At 32.8% G+C, this 13306-nt stretch overlaps 1 protein-coding gene across 1 annotated transcript; it reads right to left on the bottom strand.

The window, feature by feature from the left end:
* Window positions 1-204: 204 nt before the first annotated feature.
* Window positions 205-5342, bottom strand: LOC108196505 (linoleate 13S-lipoxygenase 3-1, chloroplastic). The gene is made up of 8 exons (XM_017363807.2): window positions 4665-5342; window positions 4168-4448; window positions 3160-3397; window positions 2610-2927; window positions 2214-2407; window positions 1747-2042; window positions 1392-1655; window positions 205-1206 (listed from the first exon to the last, which is right to left on the bottom strand). Exons 1-8 carry the CDS (start codon window positions 5038-5040, stop codon window positions 450-452), a joined length of 2724 nt encoding a protein of 907 aa, XP_017219296.1. The 5' UTR covers window positions 5041-5342; the 3' UTR covers window positions 205-449.
* Window positions 5343-13306: the final 7964 nt, after the last annotated feature.

Raw genomic sequence — 13306 nt, forward strand, 5'->3', positions numbered from 1 at the left:
CGCATACTACATGTTTAGATATTTAGTTGTAAAGTGATGCAGCATAACATTTCCCAGATGTAGTGATCAACAGGAGAAATGCCTAGCAAGCTTCTGGATGATTAGAGATTTCAGCTCCAAGCATTTGCATATAAGCTAGGATAAAATGAAGGCTGGATCTGGTTTCTCGGTTTATTGCATTTCTTGATCATTAACAAGTTCAGATGTAAAATCAAAGAATTTCTTATATAACAATTCCCCTACCAAGTTGAACATTCTATACATAAAGGTGTTTCCTGTATTAAGCCACCACTTTCTATGCATTGCAGGTGCAGGACATGTCCAATTCAACTTTTTTATACTTGTATTCTATATACACCCAACACACTTATACTTGACAACTAGTGCCATCCCACATCTAGCTTTTATAGGACTGCTACAAAATTAAATTTTCCACCTGATTTAACCTTCTATATAGTTACACTATTAGGAATACCCCTGCATGTTGCTCCAGGACCAGAACTTGGTGCCAGTAGTTCGTATGGTAACACTCCAGCACCACACCGGTTTTTGAGTTTTGGATCGCGGTTTCTTTCCTCGATTTCTTTCTCTATATGTCCGATCTTGGCTGAGAACTCGTAGAATGCCTCCACGATTTCTGCATCTCCAGACCAGATAGAGGGGTTACTTCTCTCCCCAATGTACTCTTCATCTGCCGAGTGCGTTGACAATGTGTCCACTACAGCCATGTACTTCGTTGACTGTAGCATACTTGGTATAGAAGCAAGGAAATATTTCTGAGGATCAGAGAGAAAGTTGACGTATTCTGGATCATTTTCATCAGGGACTAAACGCCGCATCAGTGGTGGCCGGTTAGGAACATAACCTCCATAAGGATACTGACCAAAGTTCAGGGCAGCATGCTGTGCAGATGCAAGCCAGATTATGGTGGTGAGTATGGAAGTGAGATCATCACTGGTGGCTAATCGAGGCCACCAGCTTTCGTTGCGCACATCAGCATGCCCCACATTAATTGATTCTGCATACCAGGCCTGGAGCTCTCTGTCGTTGCAGACTGTGTTTGAGTCTGTGTAGTAATGATTCACATAGGTGCGTACCCAGTTATTGATAGCGTCCCAGATTAGAAGTCCATCAGCAGCATATGGGTAGTCATCAAGTAGGAGTTTCACACCATGCGGCTGTGTGGAGTCCGGTACTGCCATACCCCTGGCAATTTACACATGGTTCGTTAGACTAGCAAGATGTAAAATACTTGAAATTTTATCTTTAACACTTAACATAACGTGTGCACATTTTTTTATTTCAAAATGGTGCACATGCTTTATTTAGCAGGCTTCACTGAGGGCTAACGGTTGCTATTGAGTAATTGTGGTCTGTTTGCAAGAGTTTACCTTCGGATGAGGTCAGCAGGTAGTCCTTCTAGATCAAAGCGCCAATTCTTATAGGCAGCAGCACTGATCTCCATGCAGTAACGACCAGGGGTGAAGCATGCCTCAATAACACCATCAGCATTGATCAGATTCTGGCGAGCTAGAGCATTGATCTCGAGGGTGTACCTCATGTGTGGGTCAAGAAGCTTATATATAGGGTGCATTGAACTCAGTTGCCTATGCGCCGCAATGATAAATGGCTCAGTGCATGCATGTGTACGCAGCCTGTGTATTGAGAGGCCAGTTTAGTAAAAGGCCTCATAGGTGGGAGGGGACAAAAAATAGCAAGGAATGTAAAGAGATTGTTAATGCTCACCAGTGATATACGAGTTGATGCGCTCCGGCATCATTGGAACACACATGTGCTTTTGCAAGCTGCCACAGCCAGTTAGTAGTGGCATCTACTGGAGGTGTGAACACTCGTTTTGCCCTGGAACTAGGACCAGGCAAGCTAAGCTCAATAGCAATGGGCTTGAGAGTGCCTGAAGGAGTTGAGAAAAAGATGGTGCGAGTTGCATATGTTGCACGACCATCAATGGCATTTATTTTGTCAAGAAATGGTAGGTAAATGTCATGGTAGTCCACAATAAAAAGTTTATTTCCCTCCAAAGCCTGTGTAAAATCACCATAAATAGATTAGTTAGTTACTCGTTAGGAGGAATTTAGGACTACTTTAGTCCATAAACTTTTGGAGGAATCTTCACAAGACAAAGACAAGAACCTAACAGTTTATGTGAATAATTAATCTTAAAAATATGAAGATCTAGGTAGATTGTTAATTACCTCTTGTACTGTCATGCCGTTAAGATGGCCAATAATATGTTCTTCTTTAAGAGCAGACTCTTGAGGACCATGAAGCTCGGGGTCAAGTTTGCTCACTGGTGGAAAAGATGTAAGTCCTTCGATGGCAACAGGGTTAACCCCTGCTATTGCTTGCCTAGCAAATTCGTCATCCCTCATCCATGCAAATTTATCCTCTGAAAAAGATATTGATAAGTTATTGACAGTGGAGACATTTAATTCTAGCACTGGTGTTATACTGTTATAAAGCAAATCTATGTCAATTTCATGTTAATGGAGGAAACCTTTCAAGTCATCATTCTAGTAAGCCTAGGGTGTTGTTAGATCAATTGCCGACTTACTAAGTTATATAAAGATGATAAGGTCACTGATGCTTACGTGAAGTTATCATGGGAATGTCATATTTCAGAAGATTGGCTTGCCTTGATCCCTTCATCATAGGAAACTTCTCCAAAAATTTATCTTGTGTTCCTAGATTGAGGGGAAGACCTTCGCTGTAGAGGCTGTCAATCTGTTCGAACCCCTTGAAGTCAGGGTTCTTTGGTGAGAACTTTGCTGTTATAGCTGGCAGCAAGTTGTGAAGCATGCCCTTAAGCCTACTAAATGAGAATGTATTGGCTTTACACTCCTCAAACTGTTCATCTCGTGGCACGTACATGGGCAATGGCTTCTCCACTCTACTCTCTGCATGATCATCTGTATCAAGAAACAAAATTTTGAAAAAGCTTAATTAAACAATGTAGTACACATAGATAAACCTTTAGGCTTAAGTACATAATTTCTGCACTAAAGAAACTAAGAAACCTAGAATGTATGATAATACCCATAGTAGGAACATTATCTCTATTCCGTAGAATTATTTAAGCATCTTTACAAATTTTAGTAAGTGTCAGTGAGTTCAACAACGTTGTTAGTTATTGCCACTTACCACTATTGGAAGGAAGGCGTCCAGTGCGACACCGTCGTGGATATGGGCATTTTTCACCTCCAAGTGATGGCCTAACAAAGTCAATTCCTTTATCAGGATTTCCCAAATCATTATACACGTCATAATCATATATCCTGTCTGACAATTTTCTAACGCCTTTGCCATCACCCCGCAAATCCCTCAGTTCTTTTTGCCTCAATGCTCTCAGCCCTGCTGGCGTCTCACTTGGCAAATATGGCTGTTCATTCAGAAGTTGGAAAAATTAATCATAATTGTTCACAGAATAAAAATGGATATTGTATAATTGCTGGTATACTGCTACACACATGGTCCTTGAAACTACAGCAATGCTGGAAATTCCCGATATTTTATTAGCTATACCATCAACGGGTCCATACTAAAGCATCGTCTACTATGATTTAATGCTCAATTTGCAACTTAGCTGTCCTTATGGTTGGATGTCTGCGTAACAATGTTTACACACTAAGAAAAGCCATCCTAATTCTAAGTTGCCCTGTTCATACCCCATTGACTAAGATGCTGAATGATTCTCTTCCATTCACAAGAAGAAGATATTATCACCAGTCACCACACACACATACTTGTGCACGCACACAAAAAAAGAAAAAAAAAATGAAGGAAAAAGAAGAGAATCTCTTATATGATCTTGTAATGATTAAATTTCCACAACCGGAAGGGAGAACTTTCATATCATTTAAAACTCAAAAAGGGTCGAACAATCACGAAAAGTTCAAAACCGGTTGGCCTGAATGGTTTAATTCTACCAAGTTGTGCCATTATAAAAGCCTAGTGCTTTAAAATATATGGATTGACTTTACCAATTTATCAAGAACTCATGGCTGATTATTGAATTGAATGATCCAAATTTGACTGTCAACTATTTGAACAAGTCTTACAAGTATGCAAAAACATAAAATAATGATGCGCCAACATTAAACAAAAGTTTAGTAATAATCTGCAGTTATAGCAAAGGTAAAGTAAAATTACCTGATTCGAAAAGAATATTCGTTTCCCAGGAAGATCAGTGGTTGATTGAACCCAGGAACTGCAAGGGAAATGAACCGGACCGCATGCAAATCCTTCAATGGTGATACTCTCCATAAAGAACTCCTGGTGGTGCTTGTTAATCACTGTAATTGCCCCTGGCACTCCAAAATTTGAGTCCACCACAAAGTCTGCTGTGTAATTCACTCTCTCTTCTTTCACATTTGACTTTTCAGACCAATCCCTCAATACAGTTTCTTTACTTTTCTTTGGTGTTCCAGTTCCTGCAACATTAACACAAAAACAAACATCCAAAATCAATCACAATTCCCAAGAAAACCCAACTTGAAGACCAAAAGAGACAACTTTTTGCTCATCAGAATCAAATTCTGGAAATGACCCATGTGCTAAAACTGAATGAATTGGCCAGAAAAACAATTAATTTGAAAAATCAAAACAATTCTGGAAAACCCAGAAGAGCAAGAAAAGAAAGCACTTACTGAGATCAACTTGAGTGCTGACAAGCTGCAGCACCACATTTCTTCCAAACTTGTCAGCAAAAGAATCAACATGTCTGACAAGAGTCTCCTTAAAATCCTCCTTAGTTTTGTTTCTGACCGTAATCACAGCTCTGACCTTGAATCTGACAGCCTTTTCAGGAGCCACCCTGACCAGATTATCAGTAACAGCAGCGGAAGGAGTGGTCCTCTGAAACCTCTTGTTGTCAGAACAACACACAACAACTGGGGTAGCACAGAACCTATGATTCTTAGTTCTCTGTCTGAAATTATTATTAAACAAAACAATGTTTGATGAGGTGACAAATGAAGATTTCTCCAGGACAGAAAATCCCATGATTTCTTTAGCAAGTGCCATTTCAACCAAGCCTTTTTCCTCTTCTTCTAATTATAAATTAATTTAATGGCTTGGTGAAGAAATGTAGTAGTAAGAATGGAGGAGGAGGAGGATGTGCTATATATTTATCAAGTGTGCAACAACTATGAGGATGAGATCCTGTATATATAGATGCAGGAATGAAATGATATCACCGGCCAACACGTTTAAATCTTCTACTTGCGAGTAAATAATTATGTAAAATATGTTTTATTTTGTAGAATTGTGATGTTTTGAATGTGTCCTTTTTATATTTCTTATTTGACGAGCGCTTTTGCGGCTTTGGGTATATGGGTCAAACCGAGTTGTGAATAAACACGTTCAACGGAGGAAGCCTGTGAGAAAGTGAGCTTTTTTTTGCTTTATTTACGTCTTTGCCCCTGTTTAAATGTCCTGCGTTGTGGACGTGGACTTCTTTACGCTATGCTCGGTGGGTAAGAATTATATGGAAAATATTTTTCCGTTTCATTTTGAATATATTTTAAAAGGAAAATAGATTTTTTTGCCACTCAACTTATAGCGTTTTTAGAAACTTACCACTCAACTTATTTATTTTTGCTTTTAGTTACTAATGTTAAGTTTGGTTTTATTTTTAGCCACCAACTTAGGTTCGGATTTGATTACGAGCATTATAATAATATTTTGTCAAATCTTTTCTAATTTGGGATTACTTTATATTTTTGTCTTCTCTAATTCTGGATTGATGTTTAATTTTAACTTTTTTTTTGCATTCTTAACATTCTAAATTAGATCTCAATACCTCGATTTGTGAAAGTCATTTTCTTTTCAATTTATATTTATAAGTTTGTACTTCTCATATTTACACAGTATTCCTTTTTTTTTTTTATTCTTATTAGTATCAATCACATTTTTATCAGCAATATTTAATTATTCTATTGAATATTCAAATGACAAATATAACGGGCTAAAAATTAACAACAACACAATATTGTTTATATATTTCTAAAAAGTAAGAGTGTATATAATGAAGTCAAAGTTTCTTATATTCTAAAACATATTTAAGTTATACATTTTAATACACACATATATACTATATTATATAAATAGGTACTTTAAAATTATAAATTTTATGATTATACGGGTAAGGTTCAAATTAGAACCAATATTATGATTAGAACTTAGGACCACAAACATCCCTCGGATGAATATGAATTTAATGGTCGTGTGATCTACCTAGCTATATAAATATAAATTAAAACTAGATGTTATTTAAGATACCTTATCTTACAAATAGATCATTATTACAAATCATAATAATCATTGATTATTTACTTACTTACAATAACAATTAATTAATATATATGCATGCAAATCAAACCTACAACATGTGATTTTCAATCAATTTTAATAATATGATATTACAAAACACGAGTTTTTGCTGCAGTAAATATAACATTACAAAACACGATATTGTGCTGCAGTACATATCGAGCTCATATATTACAAAACACGATATTCTGCTACAGTACATTTCTTGCTCATATAATATTATAAAAGAGACGAGATTTCTGTTGCAGTACATATCTATAACTCATATAATATTACAAAACAAGAGATTCTGCTGCAGTACATAAAATAATAATAAATAAAATCAAAACATACACACTCCAGCTTATCGTATGTTGGAGTTCTGTTGCAGTATATGTAGATAATAGCATTATAAAATCATAATAGATATATTCGATTTATTCATATATCACGATTCTGCAGCAGTATATAAATTAATTTGTATGTATATATCATTTTATCACATGAGATATATACATTAAAGATCAAATAAATTTTTTTGTTAGAATGATTAAATATGGTTAGTTTCATTAAAATTAAAAATGTGCATTAATAGAATACATGTATATTTAAATATGTACTAATTTAAAACTCATTTAGGTTATTTTCATTTAATGACTATTAATGTGGTTCTAAGGTTCTAAGTTTAAGCGGTTCTATGTGGAACCCGACCCATGATTATACAATAATTATATAATTATTTCATGTTAAAAATAATTAAAAATTTATAAAAAAAAGTTTTCCAACACATATAAAATATATATAATATATAACATATTTTCGAAACATGACTTAACTTGTATTGAAAATTTACATAAACTAATTTTCTGACAATATATCTTTTTAACATATTTTCTTAAACATCATTCGACATGAATATTTTACATAACTAATCATTAATTCATTAGAAAAATAATTTATAATTTAAACATGAGTCATCCGGGTGTCTATTATTAAAGCTTAGTTATTTTGGTGCAAAAAAGTTATAACTAAGGCGATCTTATGGCAAGTCTGTGATTAAGTCTAATATTTACTATATAGTCAAAAGACTCAAAATATCTAAAATTAGGTGTAAAAAATAAACCGACTTATATAATGAATAAGAGGGAATAATTTGTAAAGAGGGTCTTGGAAATGATCCGGCCATAACACTTTTTAAAATCTAAGAGGATGACGTCGTGGTAGATTTTAATGTAGGACCGGGAAGGCGTAAATATGTTGGAACCTTCAAAACAGAAGAAAAAGATATGAAAATATGAAGTGGCAGCTGTATTAGTTTTTACTATATTTTGGTCGGAAAGAGTTGTTGGGGTTGCAACATGAGGCCGTCCTAAACACACACATCCTAATGTTTGTTAAGCTTGTTGCATTGGATTTTGGGTAAAATTAAGGAATGACGGGTTTTAGATGATAATTAAATATTGAAATTAATTAACAATCTTACATAATTAATAGGATAATCAAAAATCAAAACTTAATTCCACATACTTAATTTTAGAAATAAAAATTGAAACTGAACAGCTGATCTTATATTTTTATACGGATAATGAAAATCATTGATTAAAATAATGTTATAATAATTAATTAATTTAATTTTTATATTAGCTTAAGGGATAAACATATTGATTAGTAAGCATTTTCGATATCGAATCAACGAAACATCTTTAGTGATTAATCAATTGATTAAAATCGATGACTTAAACATATAGCTACAAACAGCACCACTATTAAGTTTAATTTATATATAAAAAATTAGCATACCTCTATCAATAAAAATCCTATTGAAAGATGTAGAAGCTCGTATTTTAGTGGTGGTATTGGTATGTGCAAACAACACACAGCTAGCTAGCATGCATCAATTAAAAAGCGGAGACGGGTTGTTAGCGAGAAAAGAAATATACTCACACATTGTTGTTTAATAAGAAAAAATACTAGTAATGAATTGGTCTCTCTGGTTGGGCACGTAAAAAATAAATATGGTTATGCTGGGCACTGGGCAGAAGAAAATAAGGCAATTGACCAGGACCAGGATGCAGGGTATCCGGTATTAAGCCTAATCAGCGTGATCAACAAGTCAAGCACTTAAATCTGCTATACTGCTGTGATGAAACCGTGAAAGTAACTCCTTCTCTCTCAGATTCATTTCCATACAATTTTTTTCGAGATGTTCAATTCAATTATATATATATTTTAAAATAATAAAATATTATATAATATAAAATTTAATCCGCTACACCTAGTATATATATTAAATATTAATTGGTCTCATCATCTTATCCACTTTCTTTACACTTTTTCACTAATTATACTCACTTCATGCATTAAATATTAGTTGGTCTTGTCATTTTACCCATTATTCTTATATTTCTCCGCTAAATTACATTTTATCTTAATTTTTGTATTTCATTTGTGTCTCATGTGTATACAACTTCATGGGACCGAGTTACTAGTTCGATAACTAGATATTAAAGGAAAATCTCATATAAAACAGTGACACCCTTTCATCATAAAATTTACAATCTGGTTTATTGAATATAAAATTCAAAGTGACTCGAAAATGATAAAGTGATTCGAAATTATCATAATTCTAATTTTAACTTGATACTCTTCGATACTCTTCAACTTGAATGACTTGATTTCATATAACTTCAAAATAATTTTAAGATGATCAAAAATAATTCATTTATGAAACCAACTCCAGTTATGACCCGAAATTATCATGAAAGCGATGGGCCATCCATATATTTCGAGAAACAAGGCTGCAAAACCAAAAAGGATACAGTAGTATTGGGAAGGTCGGATTAGTCCGGTAAATAAAAAAATGGTTAGGTAATCAACCACAACTGAAGCTTGATCCTTAACTATACCGCTTTGCACAAGGCACGTAGATGATTGAAAATGCGTATGAAAGAGTTACATTCCGAGAGCGGAGTATTGTTAGTGAAAAGAGAGAATCGGACAACGTTGAGTGACTTTCAGTTCCAAAATCTCGAAATTTTGGAAAGAAAATTCTTCATAATCATATTATATTTTAACATTTCTTTCAGTCGATTATTTATAAATTGAAAATGAAATACTGACACCTATCTTTAAAACATACACATGAGTCTAAAATATGATATCACGAAATACAACATCCATTTTCAAAACATACACGTGAGTTTGAAATTGAGATATGATATCATGTTAAATGATCAATTATTCAAAAATTCAAGATATTAAAAGAGAATATAACGAGATCACGAGGCGGACTGCAGGTATTTGAATCCTGGAAACATGCCATACATAACTCCGACTGCGTACTTAGAATAACGACCTTGTTTTGTCAAAATCAAACATATTAGTTCAAGTCGTACATTCCATGCATTTACTTTTCACATAATCTTCTCGTTCACATTTTAGTCTTAAGCTGACATTACGTCCTATGACTCTCAGCCTTGAGCTGTTTTCGGCGACATTAACCCAGTCTTGCCGGTTACACATTCGGAACCCACCATACGTGTATGTGTTTTCTGATTCTTAAAACTTGTAATTTATACTCCCTACACCTCCTCGTTTGTTTACATTGGGGGATTGGGGCTCGGTACGCATTTTAATGCTCTTGTAAACATTGATAAATTATTTTGATTTTTTTTAATAAAAATTTGATGTTTAAATTTTTATATAAAAAAGAAATTTTTTAAAAATAAGTTATAAAATTATGTTTTATATGTTTTTTAAAATGCGTGTCGAGCAGTGTGAAAAAACCTATAAATAAATAAAAGGAACAAAAAGAATACATAGTTAACAAAGGTTGGTTGTACTTATTCAAGAATTATCCATAAACTGAGCATAGGTGAGTGTAGGGAAGGGATGTAAAAAAAATTCAAAAAATTTAATATGCATCCCGAGAAATTCGCATTTCATTTCGAGAAAAAAATGGATATATGATATTTAAATTATATAATATATAATAATATATAGTTAAAATTTTATTTTATTAGATTGCAGCGTGTGTATATGTATTAAATAATTTATTTATACAAATTTTATATAATTATACAAATACTTTATACACATATAAAAATATTACTGAGTTTAGTTGTAAAAAATTATACTAAAATCATTGTCAATACGGTAGGACCATATAAAAATCTGACATCTATCTGAAATATCCGCATTTCAATAAGAACAAATATTATTCATATCCGAAATAAAACATATATTATTCATATTTAAATTCGACAATTGAAGATTTAGATATAGATATAAACATATTTATATCCGAAATTTTCCATTTAACAGCTCTAATTGAGCGTGTACAAGTTTTAGCCAAAAATCGGGTTAAATGGCAGTTTAGTCATTCAAATGACTACGAACTTGCAATTGGGTCATCCAACTGAAAAAACTTTCAGTTAAATAACTAAACTCTTTAAAATTTTCAATTAGGTCACTTGTCGTTAGTGACGTTAAAAACTTGACGGAATGATGAGTCGGTAGGATGAGTTGTCCGAATCGGTACAAGTGGCATGTACACATCAGTTATGTATTTTCACCCGACCCATAACCCAATTATCTATACATGAACACTTTTCCTAATTAACAACATAGAATAAACTAAAATTAATTAATACACATCTACACCATCATCATCTTCATGCACCCAAATGGATGGCCTTGAATCTGTACGTACAACCATCCTATGTAAAGCTATCTTGTGGGTCTTAATCCAATATACAATTTTCTAGCTACAAAACATTCAAATTAACTATCGACAAAGCCTGCAAGAAGCTTGAGATCATGAAGACCGATCCCACGGCCACAAAAATCTCGGTTAAAGAATCGACAAAGACTTCTATGTTGCAAGAGAAGAGAAGTACGATACTTGATGATAGTATTATTAAAGAGATTATGAGGGTGTTTGACTCGTTGTGATCGGGATGGTAAGGCAATAAATGAGATTATGCATTTAACTTGTTTGATGATATGTTTAGAAGAGAGATGATTGTTTAGAACTTGATGGTTTGCGGGTTTTGTCACCTGATTTAATGGCGTGGATCTGGTCAAGGTATTTGGATATCTGCTGATGTTGTTGCTTATTTGGATCTTTTCACATAACAATTTAACAGATCCTGTTAAAGTCAAAGGAGACTCAACGGCCGTGAAAATTTGTAAATGTTTAGTGACCGGATTGAAAGTTGTAATGAGTTTAATGATTCGTTTGAAAGTTTTTTGAGTTCGATGACTCACTTGCAAGTTGGGTGTCAGTTGAGTGATGAAAATGTTATTTAACCCGCCAAAAATCTATTATCATTGTTAGTATTAGAGTTTTCATGGTCAGGGGATTAAGTTCAACTGGTCAAACTGAGATAAAATTGCATGAACCTCCGGAGATGACCGATGACGATTTTTGTTTTATTTTTTTGAGAGAAATGATGATAATTAGTTAGTTTGATATATTTTCCGTGCTCTTTTATATGTTTATTTTGGTTTTTTAAAAATCAAATTCCCCAATTTTTAGTTAAATATTATAAATAATTTATTCATTATTTTTAAAATCTAAAAGTTGCATATTAAAATAGATCAAAGTAACCTTCTAATGATATAATTTTTATTATTTTTCTCAATTATATAATATATATAAATATCAGTCAAAATATAACTAATTAACCTTGTAAAAAATCAAAATGAACGCGTAAAAAGGAACGAAGGGAGTAGTTCATATCACTTTTTTCTGTCAATAAGTCGTACCCCTCCCTGAGAATATATCATTTTTTTATTTTCTAAACCATCTCATAAGAGATTTGGATTTATTTTCTTATAAAAAAAATCTAGAGTCAATAAAGATTTTTTTTTCTTAATTCAGATTTTATTTAAAATTGTTTTTATGCAACCCATAAAAATCGATTAAAGTAGACAAATTCTTTATTGATACGACAGATCCGTTTCGGATAACCGGAGGTTCACTTTAGAAAGGCGCACTGATTTTGTAATAAAAAGCATAAAATTTTATCATGGTCTCCAACTGATCCAATCGAAGTTGGACGTTGTTTCTATTGGCCAATCAAAGTAAAACTGTGATTCATTCCGTTTAAACTTCTTTTTTTAATCTTGAATCTTTTTTCTTAGTAAATTTTAATCTTGAATCTTGATAACAATCTTAATTTAATTATAATCTAGCTCTATCATTACACAAAAGCGCCCCAAACTAATTTATAATATTTAATCACTGTAAACATCTCCAGTCATATCACATTACTGGTTTTTTTAGTTTGCTAAGTAATATCACATTATTAATTAAAAGTGATTAAAAAGTGTCACGGATAATTATATAAAATATGTAAAATTATTCTTTTATTATTATTAAAATAATAATATATTTGAAATAATGAGTGAGACTTGTAAAATGGTGAGAAACAAAATATGGTAAATGAAATTATTGGGTTAGAAAAAAGAAAATAAATATTATTATTTCAAAAATGAAATAGAGAATGGTACGTCAAATAGAGAATGAAAGAAATATATCAATGACTTAGAGAATCAGTGGAATAAATAAATAGTGTTGGAGTCTACTTTATTATATATTATTAATTTATTATATTGGAACTTTAAAGCTTATTAACAAGATTTAGACTTGTTTTTACACCCAAATAAGAATTATAAAGCAAAACAATGAGAATGGAAATATCGGATTGAGGGCTTTCAAAAATGATGCATAAAGAAAGAGCTGTGAACGCATGTGTAATTTAAGGTGATATATGTTGACATTAGTCACATTTCAGAGATGCAAAGTTTAGTCTTTCACCACATAATCCACCCTGGAATCTCACTGATGTGACCCTTTCGTTTGCCACTTGTTTCTTTCCTACATTAGTCAACATACCACTGATTGCATAATTCTCATCATATTACTACCGTCCATCTCACATCAAATTCTTTTCAAATTTTCTACGGAATATTT

This window comes from Daucus carota, chromosome 7, assembly GCF_001625215.2.
Source record: "Daucus carota subsp. sativus chromosome 7, DH1 v3.0, whole genome shotgun sequence".
In the NCBI taxonomy this organism is placed as follows: domain Eukaryota; kingdom Viridiplantae; phylum Streptophyta; class Magnoliopsida; order Apiales; family Apiaceae; genus Daucus; species Daucus carota.

What these genes read in the sequence shown, in the direction of transcription:
- LOC108196505 (XM_017363807.2), bottom strand. Translation starts at nt 5,040, where the DNA reads ATGGCACTTGCTAAAGAAATCATGGGATTTTCTGTCCTGGAGAAATCT. An exon ending in GAATATTCTTTTCGAATCAG is followed by an intron (nt 3,398 to 4,167) that starts GTAATTTTACTT and finishes CTGAATGAACAG; the next exon opens with CCATATTTGCCAAGTGAGAC. An exon ending in ACGCCTTCCTTCCAATAGTG is followed by an intron (nt 2,928 to 3,159) that starts GTAAGTGGCAAT and finishes TTCTTGATACAG; the next exon opens with ATGATCATGCAGAGAGTAGA.